Source organism: Saccopteryx leptura, chromosome 5 (assembly GCF_036850995.1).
Source record: "Saccopteryx leptura isolate mSacLep1 chromosome 5, mSacLep1_pri_phased_curated, whole genome shotgun sequence".
Lineage (NCBI taxonomy): Eukaryota > Metazoa > Chordata > Mammalia > Chiroptera > Emballonuridae > Saccopteryx > Saccopteryx leptura.
In genome coordinates, this window is record NC_089507.1 from 123,374,340 (window position 1) to 123,394,492 (window position 20,153).

Here is a 20,153-nt window from a genome sequence, read left to right on the forward strand (position 1 = left end):
GTGGTTTTAATTTGCATTTCTTTAATGATTAGTGATCTTGAGCATTTTTTCATATGCCTATTGGCCATCTGTATGTCCTCTTTGGAGAAGTGTCTATTCATTTCTTTTTCCCATTTTTGATTGGATTATTTGTCTTCCTGGTGTTGAGATTTACAAGTTCTTTATAAATTTTGGTTATTAACCCCTTATCAGATGTATTGTCAAATATGTTCTCCCATTGTGTAGTTTGTCTTTTTATTCTGTTCTTGTTGTCTTTAGCTGTGCAAAAGCTTTTTAGTTTGATATAGTCCCATTTGTTTATCCTGTCTTTTATTTCACTTCCCCGTGGAGATAAATCAGCAAATATATTGCTCCGAGAGATGTCGGAGAGCTTACTGCCTATGTTTTCTTCTAAGATGCTTATGGTTTCACGGCCTACATTTAAGTCTTTTATCCATTTTGAGTTTATTTTTGTGAGTGGTGTAAGCTGGTGATCTAGTTTCAGTGTTTGCAGGTAGCTGTCCAATTTTCCCAACACTATTTGTTAAAGAGGCTATCTTTACTCCATTGTATTTCCTTACCTCCTTTGTCAAATATCAGTTGTCCATAGAGCTGTGGTTTATTTCTGGGTTCTCTGTTCTGTTCCATTGATCTATGTGCCTGTTCTTATGCCAGTACCAGGCTGTTTTGAGTACAATGGCCTTGTAGTATAACTTGATATCAGGAAGTGTGATACCTCCCACTTTATTCTTCTTTTTTAAGATTGCTGAGGCTATTTGTGTTCTTTTTTGGTTCCAAATAAATTTTTGCAATATGTGATCTATATCTTTGAAGTTTGTCATTGGTATTTTAATTGGTATTGCATTGAATTTATAGATTGCTTTGGGTAATATAGACATTTTAATGATGTTTATTCTTCCTAACCATGAGCATGGTATATGCTTCTACTTGTTTGTATCTTCCTTGATTTCTTTATCAATGCTTTGTAATTTTCCGAGTACAAGTCTTTAGTCTTCTTGGTTAAGTTTACTCCTAGGTACTTTATTTTTTTGGTTGTAATAGTAAAGGGGATTGTTTTCTTAATTCTCTTTCTGACTGTTCATTGTTGGCGTACAAAAATGCCTCTGATTTCTGAGTATTGATTATATCCTGCCACTTTGCTGAATTCATTTATCATGTCCAGTAGTGTTTTGACTGAGACTTTAGGGTTTTCTATATACAATATCATATCATCTTCAAATAATGATAGTTTTACTTCTTCTTTTCCAACTTGAATGCCTTTTATTTCTTCTTTTTGTCTGATTGCTGTGGCCAGGACTTCCAGAACTATGTAGAATAAGAGTGGTGAAAGGGGGCACCCCTGCCTTGTTCCTGATCTTAAGGAGATTGCTTTTAATTTTTGCCCATTGAGTATGATGTTGGCTGTGGGTTTGTCATAGATGGCTTTTATCATGTTGAAGTATGTTCCCTGTATTCCCACTTTGCTGAGAGTTTTGATCATGAATGGGTGCTGGATTTTATCAAATGCTTTTCTGCATCTATTGAAATTATCATATGGTTTTTCTCCTTTTCGTTTATGTGATGAATCATATTGATAGATTTGCAAATATTGTACCAGCCTTGCCTCCCCAGAATAAATCCCACTTGATCATAGTGTATGATTTTTTCCATATATTTTTGGATCTGGTTTGCTAATATTTTGTTAAAGATTTTAGCATCTATATTCATCAGAGATATTGGCCTATAATTTTCTTTTTTTGTGTTGTCTTTGCCTGGTTTTGGAATCAGAATTATGCTCGCCTCATAAAAAAAGCTTGGAAGTCTTCCTTCCACTTGAATTTTTTGAAATAGTTTGAGAAGGATAGGAGTTAGTTCTTCTTTGAATATTTGGTAGAATTCAGTTGTGAAGCCATCAGGCCCCGGACTTTTCTTTTTTGGGAGTTTTTTGATAACTGTTTTGATCTCATTTGGTGTAATTAGTCTGTTTAGGTTTTCCGATTCTTCCAGATTGATTTTTGGAAGATTGTATATTTCAAGGAATTTGTCCATTTTATCTAGGTTGTCTAGTTTTTTGGCATACAGTTCTTCATAGTATTTTCTTACAATATTTTGTATTTCTGTTGTGTCAGTTGTTATTTCTCCACTCTCATTTCTAATTTTATTTATTTGAGTCCTCTCTCTTTTTTTCTTGGTGATTCTAGTTAAAGGTTCATCAATCTTGTTTACCTTTTCAAAGAACCAGCTCCTAGTTTCATTGATCCTCTGTATTGTTTCTTTAGCCTCTATGTCATTTATTTCTGCTCTGATCTTTATTATTTCCTTCCTTCTACTACATTTTGGCTTTACTTGCTGTTCTTTTTCTAGTTCTTTTAGATGCAGGGTTAGGTTGTTTATTTGAGCTTTTTCTAGCTTCCTAAAGTGTGCCTGTAGTGCTATGAACTGCCCTCTCAGTACTGCTTTTGCTGTGTCCCATAAATTTCGAGTTGTTGTATGCTCATTGTCATTCGTTTCTAGGAATTTTTTTATTTCTTCTTTGATCTCATTCTTAATCCATTCGTTATTTAACAACCTGCTATTTAGTTTCCACGTGTTTGAGAATGTTTGAGCTTTTCTGTTGTGGTTCATTTTTAGTTTCATGCCGTTGTGATCGGAGAAAGTGCTTGATATGATTTCAGTCTTTTTAAATTTGTTGAGACCACTTTTGTGCCCTAACATGTGGTCTATCCTAGAGAATGTACCATGAGCACTTGAAAAGAATGTATATTCTGCTGCTTTAGGGTGAAAGGTTCTGAAGATATCTATTAAATCGAGGGGATCTAGTGTGTCCAATAAGTCTGCTGTTTCTTTGTTAATTTTCTTTCTTGAGGATCTATCTAGTGATGTTAATGGGGTATTGAAATCCCCACTATAGTATTGCTGTTGATCTCACCCTTTAAATCCATCAAAGTCTGCTTTATATATTTAGGTGCTCCTATATTAGGTGCATAGATATTTATAATAGTTATATCTTCCTGTTAGATTACTCCCTTTATCATTATGTAGTGACCTTCTTTATCTCTTACTATATCCTTTGTTTTAAGGTCTAATTTGTCTGATATAAGTATTGCTACCCCAGCTTTTTTTTCATTTCCATTTGCATGAAATATTTTTTTCCATGCTTTTATCTTCAGTCTATATGTATCTTTTGTTCTAAGGTGTGTCTCTTATAGACAGCATATGTGTGGGTCCTGTTTTCTTATCCACGCAGCTACCCTATGTCTTTTGATTGGATCATGTAATCTGTTTACATTTAAGGTTATTATTGATATGTAGTTGTTTATTGCCATTTTATTCTTTAAAGCTGTATTCCTTTTTTGCTATATTCTTTTCCCACTTTGATCTGTTTACAACAGACCCCTTAACATTTCCTGCAGCATTGGTTTGGTTGTAATGAATTTCTTGAGTTGTTTTTTGTCTGGGAAGCTTTTTATTTCTCCTTCGATTTTAAATGATAGCCTTGCTGGATAAAGTAGTCATGGTTGTAGCTTCTTGTTCTGCATTACTTTGAATATTTCTTGCCATTCCCTTCTGGCCTCAAGTGTTTCTGTTGAGAAGTCGGATGTCATCCTTATGGGGGCTTCTTTGTAGGTGATAACTTTTTTTTCTCTTGCAGCTTTTAATATTTTCTCTTTATCGCTTAGCTTTGGTATTTTAATTATGATGTGTCTTGGTGTAGGTTTCTTTGGGTTTCTCTTTAATGGAGTCCTCTGTGCTTCTTGAACTTGTGAGAGTTTCTCCTGCATTAATTTAGGGAAGTTTTCAGCTATGATATGATTGAACAAAGTCTCTATCCCTTGTTCTTTTTCTTCTTCTTCAGGAACCCCTATGATGCGGATGTTATTTCTCTTCATGTTGTCACAGAGCTCTCTAAGAGTTTCCTCAGACTTTTTGAGTCTCTTTTCTTTTTTCTTCTCTGCTTTCATGCCTTCATTCCAGTTTTCCTCCAACTCGCTGATTTGATCCTCAGCTCTATCTGTTCTGTTTTTAATTCTTTACATTGTGGTCTTTATTTCTGATATTGTATTTGTCATCTCCGACTGATTCTTTTTTATACTTGCTATTTCTTTATTTAGGTGTTCATAATGACCATCCATTGTTGTTCTAAGATCCCTAAGCATTCTTACAATCATTATTTTGAACTCCGCATCTGGAAGTTTGATTATTTCCATATCACTCAGTTCATCTCCTGAAGGTTTCTCTTGTGGTTTCATTTGGATTGCACTTTTTTGTCTTCTCATTGTCTTTGTTTTGTTTGTAGAGTTGGTTGAATCTAAGCTTGGTGTTGTCTGCCTCCAGTTTTCAGTTGTGTTATTTCTAGGTCTTCTTGGGTTGGTATCAGCTATTATTTGTAATCCACTTTCGGATTTGGACAGCTTTGTAGTTTTGATTTGTTTGTTTTCTTAACAGGTGATAGTCTTGTTTACTGATCTCAGCAGGGGGCTTCCTTGAAACTGTATCCAGGAATGTGGTGGGTGTAACTTGAGACTCTGAAGGCCTCTTCTACCAACTAATTTCTCTGGGGGCAGGGTGTTTTCTCAGCTTCAGTAGGGGGAGATGTATCTCAGATCTCCATGGAGACCTGAGTTACTGCCCCTCCTCTTCACTTCTTGTTTTCAGCTGTGACTTGTTGCATTGATTGGAGCTGGAGAGATGTCTGGAGATCTCTGATCCGGAAGCAATTCAGTACTGTTTTGTGGGGAAGGATCAGTCCCTCCCCCAGCTATGGCCGCCTCCAGCACAGATGAGTCAGCTTTTTTTAGGTCGTCTCCTGCATTCCTTAGCCCCTCACAGTCTGTCCCTCTCTCTTTCCTTTCCACTTGGGAGATAAGCTGGTCTTTTCAACACACCTCGCTACTGGTCACCAGGCAAGTGGCTGTGAGCAGTATTTTCTGCTTTTTTCCGAGGAGTGAGATTCCCTCTTGGCTCTCACCCTCCCTCCCCCACTCTGTTCCTGTAAGCAGGGGAGATTCAGGCGCTCTCTACCAGGTTTGTTGTGGCTTCTTCTTTGCTCCTTGGTTTTTGAGAGCTGTTCTTGTAGTCCAGAGTTGGTTTTTCATGCTGATTTTTCCTAAATTGATTTGTATTCCAGTTTGTTGGTGAGAGCTGGGTGCCTGTGCATCTGCCTACTCTGCTGCCATCTTCAGGTCTTAAGACTTGGTACCTTCTGACCAAGCACTCAAGGGAAAGTTTTCCACAGTCATAGCTAAGAGCTAGTATAGAGTTTTCAAATCTGTCCCCAGAATATAAAACCTTATCTATGTATTCCATGTTCACTTCAATGATTTGCATGTTGAAATGCATTCCAGATGATCCACCCAGTGTTTGCCCAAGCCCTGATGAATACTCTCCTCCTTGGAGTCTAATGCATTCCTTAGCAGATGGTTTGTTTCTGGTGGAACACTTAAAAGCCTTATGGGAGAAGAGGATTCCTTAAAATGCACATTGTCTATTCCTAATTTACTGGCATAAATTTATATGAAGCCAATTTGTGCCTGTACCATACCTCTCAGAATAGCCATAGAGGTTCCAGAATTACTTTGAGATATGTCCATGACCTACTTAGAACACACACTAATCTATAGTGGCATTAGGGCACTAATTTCCCCAGGCATATTAAATGCATGGTATTGGTTCCCAAACTTCATGAGAATAAGTTACTTTTAAACAAATAGATAAGCATTTTTTAGTGTTTATGAACTGAGAGAATATCTGAGAAAATTCAGTAATGCTCTTAAATAAATTACTTTATTAATTGCAACTATATCTGCTTACATTAGACAATAGTTCTGTATGTGTAAGATATTGTATTTACTCAGTCCACCATTAATTCATGGTTCATGTGGATGTATTTTAAGGATCCCTTGCCAGAACTTTATCTGTAAATGGGAGCCTATGAATATAAACTATTTCCTAGTTAGGGTTGCTATATAGGAATCTTAGCGATGTCTGAAGTATGTCAAATAATATTTTCAAATATTTTATAGTTCTAGTCATGTACTTCTATTATTAAAAGGTAATGTTCTTCCTCAAATTTGAATAAAGGAGATATCTTTAAATTATTAGTTCTAGAACAGCATTTTCTAGCAGGAATTATAATCATGTTAAAACCCCTAGAAAAAGAGGGTTCAATGGCTGAATAAGTTTTTTTTTTTTTTTAATAATTTTTTTTTTTTAATGGGGTGACATCAATAAATCAGGATACATATATTCAAAGATAACAAGTCCAGGTTATCTTGTCGTTCAGTTATGTTGCATACCCATCACCCAAAGTCAGATTGTCCTCCGTCACCTTCTATCTTGTTTTCTTTGTGCCCCTCCCCCTCCCCCTTTCCATCTCCCATTCCCCCCTCCCCCCCCCCTGTAACCACCACACTCTTATCAATGTCTCTTAGTTTCGCTTTTATGTCCCACCTACATATGGAATAATGCAGTTCCTGTTTTTTTCTGATTTACTTATTTCGCTTCGTATCACGTTATCAAGATCCCACCATTTTGCTGTAAATGTTCCGATGTCATCATTTCTTATGGCTGAGTAGTATTCCATAGTGTATATGTGCCACATCTTCTTTATCCAGTCATCTATTGACGGGCTTTTTGGTTGTTTCCATGTCCTGGCCACTGTGAACAATGCTGCAATAAACATGGGGCTGCATGTGTCTTTACGTATCAATGTATCTGAGTTTTTGGGGTATATACCCAGTAGAGGGATTGCTGGGTCATAAGGTAGTTCTATTTTCAGTTTTTTGAGGAACCACCATACTTTCTTCCATAATGGTTGTACTACTTTACATTCCCACCAACAGTGTATGAGGGTTCCTTTTTCTCCACAGCCTCTCCAACATTTACTATTACCTGTCTTGCTAATAATAGCTAATCGAACAGGTGTGAGGTGGTATCTCATTGCAGTTTTGATTTGCATTTCTCTAATAGCTAAAGAAGATGAGCTTCTTTTCATATATCTGTTGGCCATTTGTATTTCTTCCTGGGAGAAGTGTCTGTTCATATCCTCTTTCCATTTTTTTATTGGATTATTTGTTTGTTTGTTGTTGAGTTTTATGAGTTCTTTGTATATTTTGGATATTAGGCCCTTATCTGAGCTGTTGTTTGAAAATATCATTTCCCATTTAGTTGGCTTTCTGTTTATTTTGTTATCAGTTTCTCTTGCTGAGCAAAAACTTCTTAGTCTGATGTAGTCCCATTCATTAATTTTTGCCTTCACTTCTCTTGCCTGTGGAGTCAAATTCATAAAATGCTCTTTAAAACCCAGGTCCATGAGTTGAGTACCTATGTCTTCTTCTATGTACTTAATTGTTTCAGGTCTTATGTTTAGATCTTTGATCCATTTTGAGTTAATTTTTGTACAGGGGGACAAACTGTAGTCCAATTTCATTCTTTTGCATGTGGCTTTCCAGTTTTCCCAGCACCATTTATTGAAGAGGCTTTCTTTTCTCCATTGTGTGTTCTTGGCCCCTTTATCAAAAATTATTTGACTATATATATGTGGTTTTATTTCTGGACTTTCTATTCTGTTCCATTGGTCTGAGTGTCTATTTTTCTGCCAATACCATGCTGTTTTGATTGTCGTGGCCCTATAATAGAGTTTGAAGTCAGGTATTGTAATGCCCCCTGAATAAGTTTTTAATTTCTCTGTTCATTAATGTAGTAGAAGTCTTGAGAAGTCAGGAAACTTACCAACTAACCTGTCCCTACATCACTGACCACAGAGAACTCTCCCTCCCCCGACCCCCTTTCAGGTGATACCTAATAAAACTGCACAAACACATTGTGGGAAATACAATATCATAGAGTTCACTCATCCAACCACAGTTTTCCTTTCATGGAAAGGTATTGGTGTGAAAATAATCATCATTAAAAAGATGGGTTTGCTTATGTCATGCATTAAACATACTATAGCGTGCATGTTTCCTTTTATCTACTTAGCTTTAATTTCTTCCTTCAACCTAGTTTGTCTCTGGAAGTGATATTTTCTCTATACAGTAGTTATTTTCATAATAAAACAGGGCAAAGGTGCAGTGTTGAAAGATCTTAGTTTTTAAGTGAAACCTACTTAATAAGAGTCATCCTTTTTTCCAAATCATATTGTAAAGGCAGCTGCAGTCAGCTGACTGCTTGTGGTTATGCTCTGATTTACAGGGAAGGAGGAGGTTGTACTATTTTAAATGCATGATAGATCATTCGTTTCGTCATTTGGAAGCAGAGATGGAAGAAGCTCAGGGGAACTGAAAGACATCAGTGTTGCTCTTGTGGAAGGGAAGCTTTGTAGCATATTGGCAGATAGCAGTGCATATTGAAGACAGTATCTGTTAGGAATGTTCCTCACCCGATGTATTTTGCTTTCAAGACTGGTAGACAAATCCAATAAGAACCAGATAAAAGCCTGAGGAAAGATGCTCAGAATAATACTGAAGTTATTCTTTTTGCTTCACTGCCCTTTACCTCTCTTGGTACCTTCCAGAGAAATCACTGTAGATGTATTTTTAGCTTGCTGTTTCCAGCATCAGTATGACAACATGATTCTGTCTTTCTATCAGTAAGCAGCTTCTACTATGTTTTTCTATTTTCTGCTAGCTACAATTTACAAAGGATGTCACAGCTCTGGTAAGAAATGCACAGAAGCCATTTCCTTGTTTGTTAAGTCATGTTTGATAGAGATTTGTAATAAGCCAATGGATTAAAATTGTGGTTTGCTTAGAGAAATCCCTCCCTAGTGTTAATCTTACTAATTTGCAGAATGTGTTTGTTATATATGTGTGTGTTTTTTTTAATTTTTTAAATTTTTGGTATCTTGTACATAAATGGTGTTAGAACATGATATTTATCTGCATCTGTTTTTTTAAATATCTCATCCTTTCTCTTTCCTTAGTCCTTTGCTGTGATGCTACGTTTGTCGCTGCGCTTGAGCTTTGCAAACTAGCTAATGCAAAGACAGGATCAAATGACAGTCTTGAATTCAGCTTGTTTGATTAGGAGAGGATATGTGATATGACACCACACCTATTGTGTCAGCTGCTTAACAGTCCTTAACAGTCCTGAGTTCCATCCCTTAGCTCCATTTTAGGCTCTGTTTAATTTCAGTTTTTCTTAAGTTTTAAAAAATATTGCTAGGTATTTTCAAAAATAGTTGATGAAAAATTATTTGAGTTGCATGCCTGCCTGTTAGTAGTAGAGAAGAAACCTCTCCTCCTAATAAGTAAAAGAGACCAAATAAATTTGTGCAATATAATTTTGCATGATCTTAAAAAGTATAGACAGAAAAGTGAGTTACCTTTCTTTTCCTATTTTTATTCCTTTAACATCTGTGCTTATTTTGTTTAACATGGCTATTGAAAGACCTGATTTATCAAAATGGATTGTTATTTCGGACTTAGTAATCATAAATTGACAAGATACCTCATTTATGATAGCATTAGTGCTTAAAATAAAAATGTGATTGGTTAAGATTTTTAATATTTTCACCTCTATTCTGGCAAAAAGCTCTGAATCTTTTACTGAGATTTTTTAAGCAGCCATTTAACCTGTCAACTGCTGAAAAATCATAAAACTTTAATGGGGAAAATTTTAGAAGCAATCTGGCTATGTCTAATTAGTAAGGGAAAAATTTTGGTGTGTTTCTGATCCTTTGAGAAAATGGGCAATTGTAATTTTTATTTTTTGTGCAGTCTACAATTTATTTGATTTCTGAGAGACTAGCCCTGTTCTAAATTTGTGGAGCACCCTATGTGTGTCTGCATGCATGCTTTAGTAACTGTCTGTCATTCAGGAATGAGGTAGGGCATAGTAAAATAAAATAGTGCACTGCCAGAATGGGAATTATTGTTCTTTCTGTGAGTTTTTAATGACACTTTTCTCTCATTTCCATGTAGGCGTACTCTCAAGACGCCTACCTGAAAGGCAATGAGGCCTACAGTGGCAATGCCCGCAATATCCCTGAGCCGCCCCCGATTCACTACCCCTGGCTGCCGTCAGCCCCCCCAGCCGTGGCACAGCCAAGTGAAGTGTCTCCTCCAGACTCATCACCCAGCCAACAGCAAACCAGTACACCTGTACTGACCCAACCTGGCAGGGCCTACAGAATGGAAATACAAGTGCCTCCATCACCAACAGATGTTGCCAAGTCAAACACCGCGGTGTGTGTTTACAATGAGAGTGTGAGGACTGTCATTGTACCTTCTGAGAAGGTTGTAGACTTGTTAAGTAATAGAAATAACCATACGGTTTCTTCACATAGAACTGAAGAAGTGAGGTATGGCCTAAGTGAGCAGCTCCCATTAAAAACGGTGTCGAGAACCACATCTCCATCATCATCCATTCCTACTGCCCATCTAATTCATCAGGCTCCAGGCTCAAGATCGTTGGAACCTTCCGGAATTTTACTCAAATCTGGCAATTATAGTGGCCATTCAGAAGGAATCTCAAGCAATAGGTCTCAAGCTGTGGACTCTCCTTCCATCTCTGTTAATCATTACTCTTCAAATTCCCATCAGCACATAGACTGGAAAAACTATAAAACTTACAAAGAGTATATTGATAACAGACGATTGCACATGGGTTGTCGGACAATTCAAGAAAGATTAGATAGTTTGAGGGCAGCATCTCAGAGCACAGCAGATTATAACCAGGTAGCACCGAACCGCACGACTGCGCAAGTGCGACGCCGCAGCACCTCTCACGACCGAGCGCCCCAGTCGGTTCAGATCCGACAGCGCAGCGTGTCCCAGGAGAGGCTGGAGAGCTCAGTGTGGATGAAGTATTGTCCGCGCAGTGCGTCCCAGGGAGCGCTGACAGCCCCGCCCATCGGTTTCAGCAACCACAGAACTCGCTCGTGGGATTATATCGAAGGACAAGGTGAAACCTTAGAAAATGTCACTTCTGAAAGTCAAATGTCAGATTCTAATGGAGAGCGAAACCGGTCTTACAAGTGGACTGGATTCACTGAACAGGACGATAGACGAGGTATTTATGAGAGGCCTAGGCAGCAAGAACTCCATAAATCTTCTCGAGGCTCCAATTTTACAGTGGCTCCAAGTGTTGTTAATTCTGATAACAGGCAAATGAGTAGCAGGGGAGTGGGATCTGTGTCTCAGTTTACCAAAATTCCACCAGATCTGAAACCACCGCAGTCAAGCAGAAATTGTCAAATGACCTGTGAAATGTCACTGCCTCAAGGTATTTTGCAAGACAGGTCACCTCTTGCGAAAATCAGAAGTAATTCTCTGAAAGCACCTTCGATGCATGTCACAAAACCGTCCTTTAGCCAGAATTCATTTGTTTCTATCAAAGACCAAAGACCAGTAAATCACTTGCATCAAAACAGTCTGCTGAGTCAGCAGATGCGGTTAAGAACGGAAAGTGCCCCTGATCGCCAAGCGGAGAATGGGAAATCCCCCTGTCTGTCTGGAGCTTCTGTTAAGCCCACCTCTCCAACAAGTGAGAACTTTGGCACTTCAGAAGGGGAATTACTTGTCATTCAAAGGAATCAAGATTTAGATGTACAAGTGGCTGAAATTCAGCGATCAGATACTTTTGATAATAGGGAAACAGTCATCCTGAGAGAAAAACCTCCATCTGGTCGCCAAACACCGCAGCCTTTACGGCATCAGTCCTACATCTTGGCAGTGAATGACCACGAGACCGGGTCAGACACGACCTGCTGGCTGCCTAATGACGCCCGCCGCGAAGTCCACATAAAGAGGATTGAGGAAAGGAAGGCCTCAAGCACCAGCCCTCCAGGTGACTCCTTGGCTTCCATCCCATTCATAGGTGAGCTCATTTACAGTCACTGGCTGTGTGTCCAATATTTAACACATCTTCTTAGCAAAGCGTTATTTCTAGTTTGACAGGCACAGAAATATTACAATGATTTTAAAAACAAGTGTTCTGAATTTCCCAAGTTGTGCTAAAACAGGAGCCATAAGCTTTTACCCTCCTTTCCTTTTTAAGACTTTTTACATTAGTCATTTTTAATTTTTGTTTAAATGTTAAAGAAACAATTTCCACTTTCTGGGGCCAAGGAACTCAGCAAACTGAATTGTACCTAGTTGATAATTTATCTGAATCAAAAGCCACACAGAACATTTTTGATAATTTATAATCTTTCATATAAACAGTGCTTTTTATTCTCTAAAGCTTGTTTGTAAATTTAACTTAAGTTGAAAGAAAAGACCTCTTCATTGTCAAATTACTGTCTTAAAATAATTCCTGGCATAGATTTTGAAAAATTAGCTAAATGACAAGCCTGTGCCCCAATGTAGAACACCAGTTACCTGTATTGAGTGTGTAGTCAGCTCCCACACCTCCCAGGTATGTTCTCCAGGAAGCAGCCACTGTTGTGTTTCAGAAATGTAAATCAGATCATGTCACTCCTCCAACCAGAACCCTCTATGTACTTCCTTTGTTACCTAGAATAGAATCTCAGAATAGAATCTCAAATTCTACGGTGGCCTGCAAGGCATTCTATCTGCTCTGCACATCAGCCCTCCTTGGACCCTGTGTCCTGTCTTGTGTGTGTGTGCACCCCGTCTTAGCCACGCCAGCCCTGTGGTCCTGCTTCAGGGCCCTGGCACAGCCAGTTTCTAGGGATACTCGCAGACTCCCCTCTCTCACTACATGGGTCTCCACTGAAGTATTACCTTATCAAAGCGCCTTTCTTGGCCAGCCTGTCTAAAACAGGTACCCCCTTACTAGAGGGCCTGGCAATTCTCTATCCTCTTAAACCACTTACCTTCACATCACCTGTTTCCACTTGACATGTTTGGTATTTTTTGTTTCTTACATGTTTCATTGGTGAACTAAAACGTAAGCTACATGAGAGCCAGGGTTTTAGCTCCTTCTTTCAGTCAACTGTCCTTAACCCTTTGAGTAGTGAATTTTTTTCATGCTTGCTGACCCCGGGAATGAGTTTCTTTTCAAAAAATGAAATTAGTTCCAGTTCCAGTTTTATTAACTTAAAACCATGTTGGTTTGATAACCAATTTATGGAAACAAGAAGAACATACATTTACCTTTTTTAAACATTGCCTTACCATTTTTTAAATAAACGTTTTTGTACAATTGTACTCTGGATTGTCAGGAGGCACAAGGACGTACATGAACATTCATACTACTCAAAGGGTTAAATGAGCTCCCTAAAAGCCGTAGAGGCAAGGGTTGGAGGCTTTCCTGATTCCACCATGTCACAGAGTTATCATTTACATAAAACGCATTGTGAAGAGCGGCCCCTGGAGTTGGGTGGCTCACACTGTTACTTTGTTACCCCATAGGTTCATGAGAGCTCTCCACAATTTGACAATGTACATGCTTCTCTTGAGTGATTATTCAGTTTTTCTTTCCTAGAGAAAGTTTTTAAAGCTGTTGAACTGTTAGACTGTCAGGTGATACAATCAGAATCCGCTTTTAAAATGTTCTACATAACTTATTTTTTATATGATATATTCAAGTTCTCTCCTCACTAAAATAAAAAAAAATAATTATACATATTTTAAATTATATGTATATATTTTTATTTTTTTAAGACTTTATTTATTTTAGAGAGGGGGAGAGAGATGGGGGGGAGGAGCTGGAAGCATCAACTCCCATATGTGCCTTGACCAGGCAAGCCCAGGGTTTCAAACCAGCAACATCAGCATTCCAGGTCGACGCTTTATCCACTGCGCCACCACAGGTCAGGCTAAGATTATATTAGAGCAGGGGTCATCAGACTTTTTATAAAAACTGCCCACTTTTGCAATGCTGGTCACCCTGGTTCCTACCGCCCACTAGTGGGCGTTCCAGCTTTCATGGTGTGCCAATGTCGGCGCCGTTTGGTCGCTCTGCCACCGCCCACCATGAAAGCTGAACCATGCACTAGTGGGCGGTAGGGACCAGGTTGACCAGCACTACAAAAGTGGGTGGTTTTTATAAAAATTTTGACGACCCCTGTATTAGAGTAATAAAAATGTGCTAGTTATAGCAGTCAATATTTCTTTCTACTTACTACTCAGTATAGGAATAAATAAAAAAAGTCACTTATGTTATGAAAGAGAGAACTTTGGCTAAAATATAAAATAAAACTGTATATAGTACCATATACATACAGATTTAAAGAAATGATTAAAATAAATCACTCTATTCATTAAAAATAATGTTCACTGATTAGATCTGATCTGATTGTATACTAGGTACTCATTAGAGAGTCTCCTTCATAATTCTTGTGAATATCTTTTGTTTAATGAATCATGATTTTTAAAAGTCACCCAGCAGCAAAATGTTTACATAGGCCATTTATTTTTTATGTGCCTCTTAGACCCTTAATATATAGCATTTGATTACTGTGGTATATCAGTTTTATGGTACCAGTGGAGTAGAGCAGAATGAAGAACTGAAATAGGAACAGAATTCATTTCACTCTGTTTATATATGTGAATGTTGTCCATGGATATAAACATTTTAAAAAATTTCTAGGCCCTGAGGTTGGATGACACCAATGCATCCTAGGTTTTTATAGCATTTTCATGGCTTTTATATAATTGAATGCTGTTTGAGATAAAGGTGTGAGAAATAATTTAGTTTTAGTATTTATGTAATTTTTAGAATATAGTATCAAAATGTTTTTCTTTTGCATAATATACTTGCCTTTTTATTGTGAAAAATCTTTTAATTCTTTGATTAACTAAAAATCTTTTACTGTAAACCTTGAAATAAAAAAAAATTAGAGGCCCTGGCCAGTTGGCTCAGTGGTAGAGCGTCGGCCTGGCGTGCAGGAGTCCCGGGTTCGATTCCCGGTCAGGGCACACAGGAGAAGCGCCCATCTGCTTCTCCACCCCTCCCCCTCTCCTTCCTCTCTGTCTCTCTCTTCCCCTCCCACAGCCAAGGCTCCATTGGAGCAAAGATGGCCCCGGGCACTGGGGATGGCTCTGTGGCCTCTGCCTCAGGTGCTAGAATGGCTCTGGTTGCAACAGAGCGACGCCCCAGATGGGCAGAGCATCGATCGCCCCCTGGTGGGCATGCCAGGTGGATCCTGGTCGGGCGCATGCGGAGTCTGTCTGACTGTCTCCCCGTTTCCAGCTTTGGAAAAATGAAAAAAAAAAAAAATTAGAGATGGGAGTAGGTTTATAATAATAATATATAATATAGTAATTAATAGATAAATAACACAAGAATAAACTGTTTCATGTACTCAACTATAAACCAACTTTTGCCCACCCTATGTGTTAGTTTGCTCTAGTAGTGCCACTGTTAAGTGTATAAATAACCAGTCAATAAAAGAACTTTCGGCATTTTATTAAAGTTCCAAAATTAAGTATTGAAATCCTTTTATTATTGAGCTTTAAAGTTTTATCTAACCTTTAGATGTTTCTCTTCTCAATATTTTTATTTAAAAAAAATACATTTTTGCCTGGCCAGGTAGTGGCACAGTGGATAGAGCATTGGACTGGGATGCAGAGGACCCAGGTACGAAACCCTGAGGTCGCTGGCTTGAGTGCAGGCGCATCTGGCTTGAGTGCGGGATCACAGACATGACCTCATGGTCACTGGCTTGAGCCAGGGGTCACTTGCTCTGCTGTAGCGCCCCCACCCCCAGCAAAGCACATAACAAGAAAGCAATCAATGAACAACTAAGGTGCCAAAATGAAGAATTGATGCTTTTCATCTCTCTCTCTTCCTGTCTGTCTGTCCCTAGTTGTCCCTCTGTCTCCCTCTCTGTCTCTGTTACAAAAAACAAACAAACAAAACATTTTAGTGGGATAGATGCCTGCATTGGAAACACTGCAGGTTCTCAAAGTGTCTTCCAAGAACACTCATTCCATTTGGATAAAGGAGAAAAAATGACCAGTGATCAAATAAATTGTGAAATGTTAGGTTTAAATAGTTATACAAATTTTCCTTGTCTTTATCATAAGACTGTCACAATCATTCATGTGTTCTTATATATTGTGAATTTTCCAGGTAGGATATAATATAATTTTCCTCAGAATTATTTGACCATGAATCCTTTTATTTAGAGTGTCTCACTTTAGTGTATCATAAAACACATTTTTGTATATGTTCGTCTATATTCTACACTCTTTTATGGAATACTTAAAAGGAAAAAAGAATGAGAAAGCAATCAATGAACAACTAAGGTGTCACAACGAAAAACTGATGATTGATGCTTCTCATCTCTCTCCATTCCTGTCTCTCTGTCCCTATCTATCCCTCTCTCTGACTCTCTCTGTTTCTGTAAAAAAATAAAAAATAAAAAAATAAAATAAAATAAAGGAAAAAAGAAAGAAACTAAGTTTTGCTTTTGTATCATCAATTTCCAGAATATCATATTCTGTGATTTTAATAATCATCTTTGTTATTTGAAACATCATACACTAATGCAAAATATAAGATAGTGGAGCTAATAATTTTACTTACTTGTCTATGATGAGCTAATGATATATCTACAGAAAAAGTTTTCCATCATTTTTACACATTCAACATCTAATTTTTTTCTGTCATGAAGATTTAGAAAAATGAAAGTAAACATTTTTATTTGTTTTTAAATTAAGAATATCAGTCACATTATTTTGTTGCCCTCTCCCTCCACATTCATATACTTTTGAAAGCTTCATAATAAGTTCTGAAAATAAATTTCAAATTCTTTTGCAAGTAAGCACAAAACACAAAATGAATAATGAGTTCATCAGTAATTTAACAATTAGTAGCAAGTATTAAGATGTATTCTGCAATCTTACTTTGTACATTAATTTATACTATTCTTAACTATTAATGTGAAGAAAATATAGCTGTATTACTTATACCCAGAATTCATCTCAAATTTACCCCCCCCCCCTTCTGGGCATATTTCTAGTACTCTTTGTTTTTCGTGATCCAAAGTTGGCCAGTGTGTGTGCTTGTGTTAGCCTAACTAAAATTGAACTAGATTGGTGCAGGCTTCTTGCATTGCCATTTTAAACCAATTTAGAAGTTTTAAAGCTTATAAGTGACCGTTTCTATTCAGGTGAGCTTAGCTATCTGAAATTTACCCAAAAGACATGGACATGGGTTACTATCACCTTATATCCAGCTTCTCCACTTGGGAGTGCTAGTCTTTAATGCCAACAGTGATATTGCAGGAGGATGCAGTGAACACCCCAGACCCTTGAGTTTTTTGCAAAACAAATCTATAAAGAGAAAAACTGTATTCCATCATCTTACAATCTTTGTTATATAGATCCGCTTTCCCCAAAACTGTGGCTCCATTGGCTCTTTTTTTTTTTTTTTTTCATTTTAGAGAAGAGAGGGAGAGACAGAGAGAGAGAGAGAGAGAGAGAGAGAGAGAGAGAGAGAGGAGAGACAGAGAGAGAGAAGGGGGGAGGAGCTGGAAGCATCAACTCCCATATGTGCCTTGACCAGGCAAGCCCAGGGTTTCGAACCGGCGACCTCAGCATTCCAGGTCGACGCTTTATCCACTGTGCCACCAGGCCTCCATTGGTTCTTTTTTTATCTTTATTTCTTTTTCATTAAATAATTTTTAATTTTTCAATTATAGTTGACATACAATATTATGTTAGTTTCAGGTATACAACCCAGTGATTAGACGTATTACCTACTAAGTTATCACCCCAATGAATCTTGTACCCATCTGGGTGGTGATATGAGGTAATTAAAAAAAATTGTAGCATTTTTTTTGATAGAGACAGAGAGAGGGAGAGACATACAGGAAGGGAGAGAAATGAGAAACATCAATTCTTCATTGCAGCACCCTAGTTGTTCATCGATTGCTTTCTCGTATGTGCCTTGACCAGGGAGCTACAGCAGAGTGAGTGACCCCTTGCTCAAGCCAGTAACCTTGAGCTTTAAGCCAGCAACCTTTGGGCTCAAACCAGCTACCGTGGGGTCATGTCTACCCGACACTCAAGCCAGCGACCTTGGGGTTTCAAACCTGGGTCCTCCGCATCCCAATCTGACACTCTATCCACAGCGCCACTGCTTGGTCTAGCACTTCTGTAGTACTTTATAACCTACTAAATATTTCATGTACTAGTCCTTATGATAACCTGGTAAGAAATTTAGGTCAGGAATAAATAACCCACTTTATGGATAGGGAAAGTTAAGTATATTTCTTAAGATCTCTCAGCAGGTAACAGACAGGCTTGATGGCCTGCTGGTTCTAGACGGTATATTCTTTTGACAATGCCTTAAAACTGTGTTAAATTTAAATCCTGCCTTTTTATTCTTTTAACTCTTAGCCTAAAAAATAATTCCGAATTTAATATTCACAATTCTTAACCCAGATCCTAAGCTTGAACTGGGATCTTTTCACTAAATAAATTTATTTGTTCCAAGATTGTTAAATACATTGTTCACCACAGAATGATTTCAGATCATCATTTATCTTCCTTTTGATAGTAGCATTAGCTTCCATCCTAAAATATTTTAAATTTATCTGTATTACACCTTGTAGAATACTATGCTTATTTATTTAAGGAAATACTTCTTTTTCAACTTTGCACTTATAAAAACTATGGAAATATTTCTCTAAAGTAGATTTCCTAGATTTTTGGCTATTTCTTTAGTGGTGAAAATAGATCCAATGGTAATTACACTCTCAGCTTCATCTGTCAGTTTTTAAAATAGAATCAAACCCTGAAAACCCCCTAACAAATCCTTTGTTTAAAAAAAACTAGTAGGGTTTTATATTATTACATAAAATAAAAAGGTAATTTTACCCATTTAGTAGATTTATTGTCAGCCTGTTGAACTGAAATTGACCCTTCTGATAATCATAGTTCAACATTTTTATTTTATAGGTGATAAATTTAATACCCAGAAAAAGTAAGTAGCCTCACAAAGTCAAACAAAGACAGGATCTGGATCTAAGCCTCTTGATTTCCTGCTCAGTCTTCCCCTTTTTCAGTAGCTTCCTTATTTTATGTGTGAAAATCATTTGAATGATTGATTGATTGATGAAATTGGTGCATAAAATTCTTTTTAGGTAAATGCTCAGTTTCTCAAATACTTGCAGCATTTGTCAGCTGTCCAGCTGAGTCATTTTTCATACACACATGTCCCCTCACATACATACAAACTCATGAAATCTTAAGTTACCTTCTCTGATCTATGGGTCTGCAGAAATTCAGCAAAGTAATTATAACCCATCATCTGTGATAAATCTAAAAGTAACACTTGCATTTGACCTTCAGATGTAGAGCACTTGCTGTGGTCAGCCTACCTGTGGCTGAGCAGCAGACCCTGTGTTGACCAGGGCGTTGCTCAGCCCTGCTTTCCCTCTGATTTCATCACCCGTCTCTCGTATTCCTACTAGAGCAGCAGTGCCTCTTCCAACTCCTCTCCCTTTGCTTCAGCACCAACTGCTGTATGGTCATGGTAAGTGTGACTGAAATACTCAAAATCTCCCCACTTCCTAACCCTTTGAAAAGCCATATTTCTAGTAGGAAAATACAGCATTGAAATTTTTTTAGAATAACCAAATCTCAAAATGGTTTTCAAGAAGCTAAATGTTAATTTAAATGTATGTATTATTGAGCTGCTTGGTCTTTGAATTCTAATTATGAAGATAGGTTGAATTGTTATAAAAAAATGAGGATATTTGAACTAGGTAATGACACCTCCTTCCCAGTTTATGTAAAAGTTAACAAGACTTATTACTTCAAGAGCCTGATAATCAGTGTAAAAGTTTCAGTGAATCTACAGAGGTCTGTCACTTGATCAAAGATTAGGAACACATATTAATATATTAGTGGCTTTTTCTTTAACATTCTTTATAAGCATGCCTTTTTAATTTAATGTAAGTGGAGTTTCCAGAGTATGCCATTTTTATCAACCCCCAAACTTTTCTTACCTGAGTTCACTAATTGGTGTTAATGAGGTTAAGTAAAATTTGCCTAAGGAGTTCATTTTCTTTCTTTCTTTTTTAATTTTATTTATTCATTTTAGAGAGATGAGAGAGAAAGAAGGGGGGCAGGGAGGCACAGGAAGCATCAACTCCATATGTGCCTTGACCAAGCAAGCCCAGGGTTTCGAACCGGCGACCTCAGCGTTCCAGGTTGACACTTTATCCACTGCGTCACCACTAGGGAGTTCATTTTTAAGGATAACTTTATTTCTTTGGGTTCAAATTTAAATTGGATTGAAAAAAACCTGCA

The 20,153-nt window shown here is 37.6% G+C and overlaps 1 protein-coding gene across 7 annotated transcripts in view; it reads left to right on the forward strand.

Moving 5' to 3' along the window:
* ARHGAP21 (Rho GTPase activating protein 21) overlaps nt 1–20,153 on the forward strand; it is a 172,320-nt gene that overhangs the window by 118,294 nt on the left and 33,873 nt on the right. For 6 of the 7 annotated variants that reach the window (XM_066383925.1, XM_066383929.1, XM_066383931.1 and 3 more), the window contains exons 8-9: nt 8,608–8,637; nt 9,903–11,799. In XM_066383925.1, coding sequence (XP_066240022.1) covers nt 8,608–8,637; nt 9,903–11,799 — 1,927 coding nt within the window. The remainder of the gene's footprint in view (nt 1–8,607; nt 8,638–9,902; nt 11,800–20,153) is intronic. The other variant, XM_066383930.1, reaches the window with a different exon arrangement.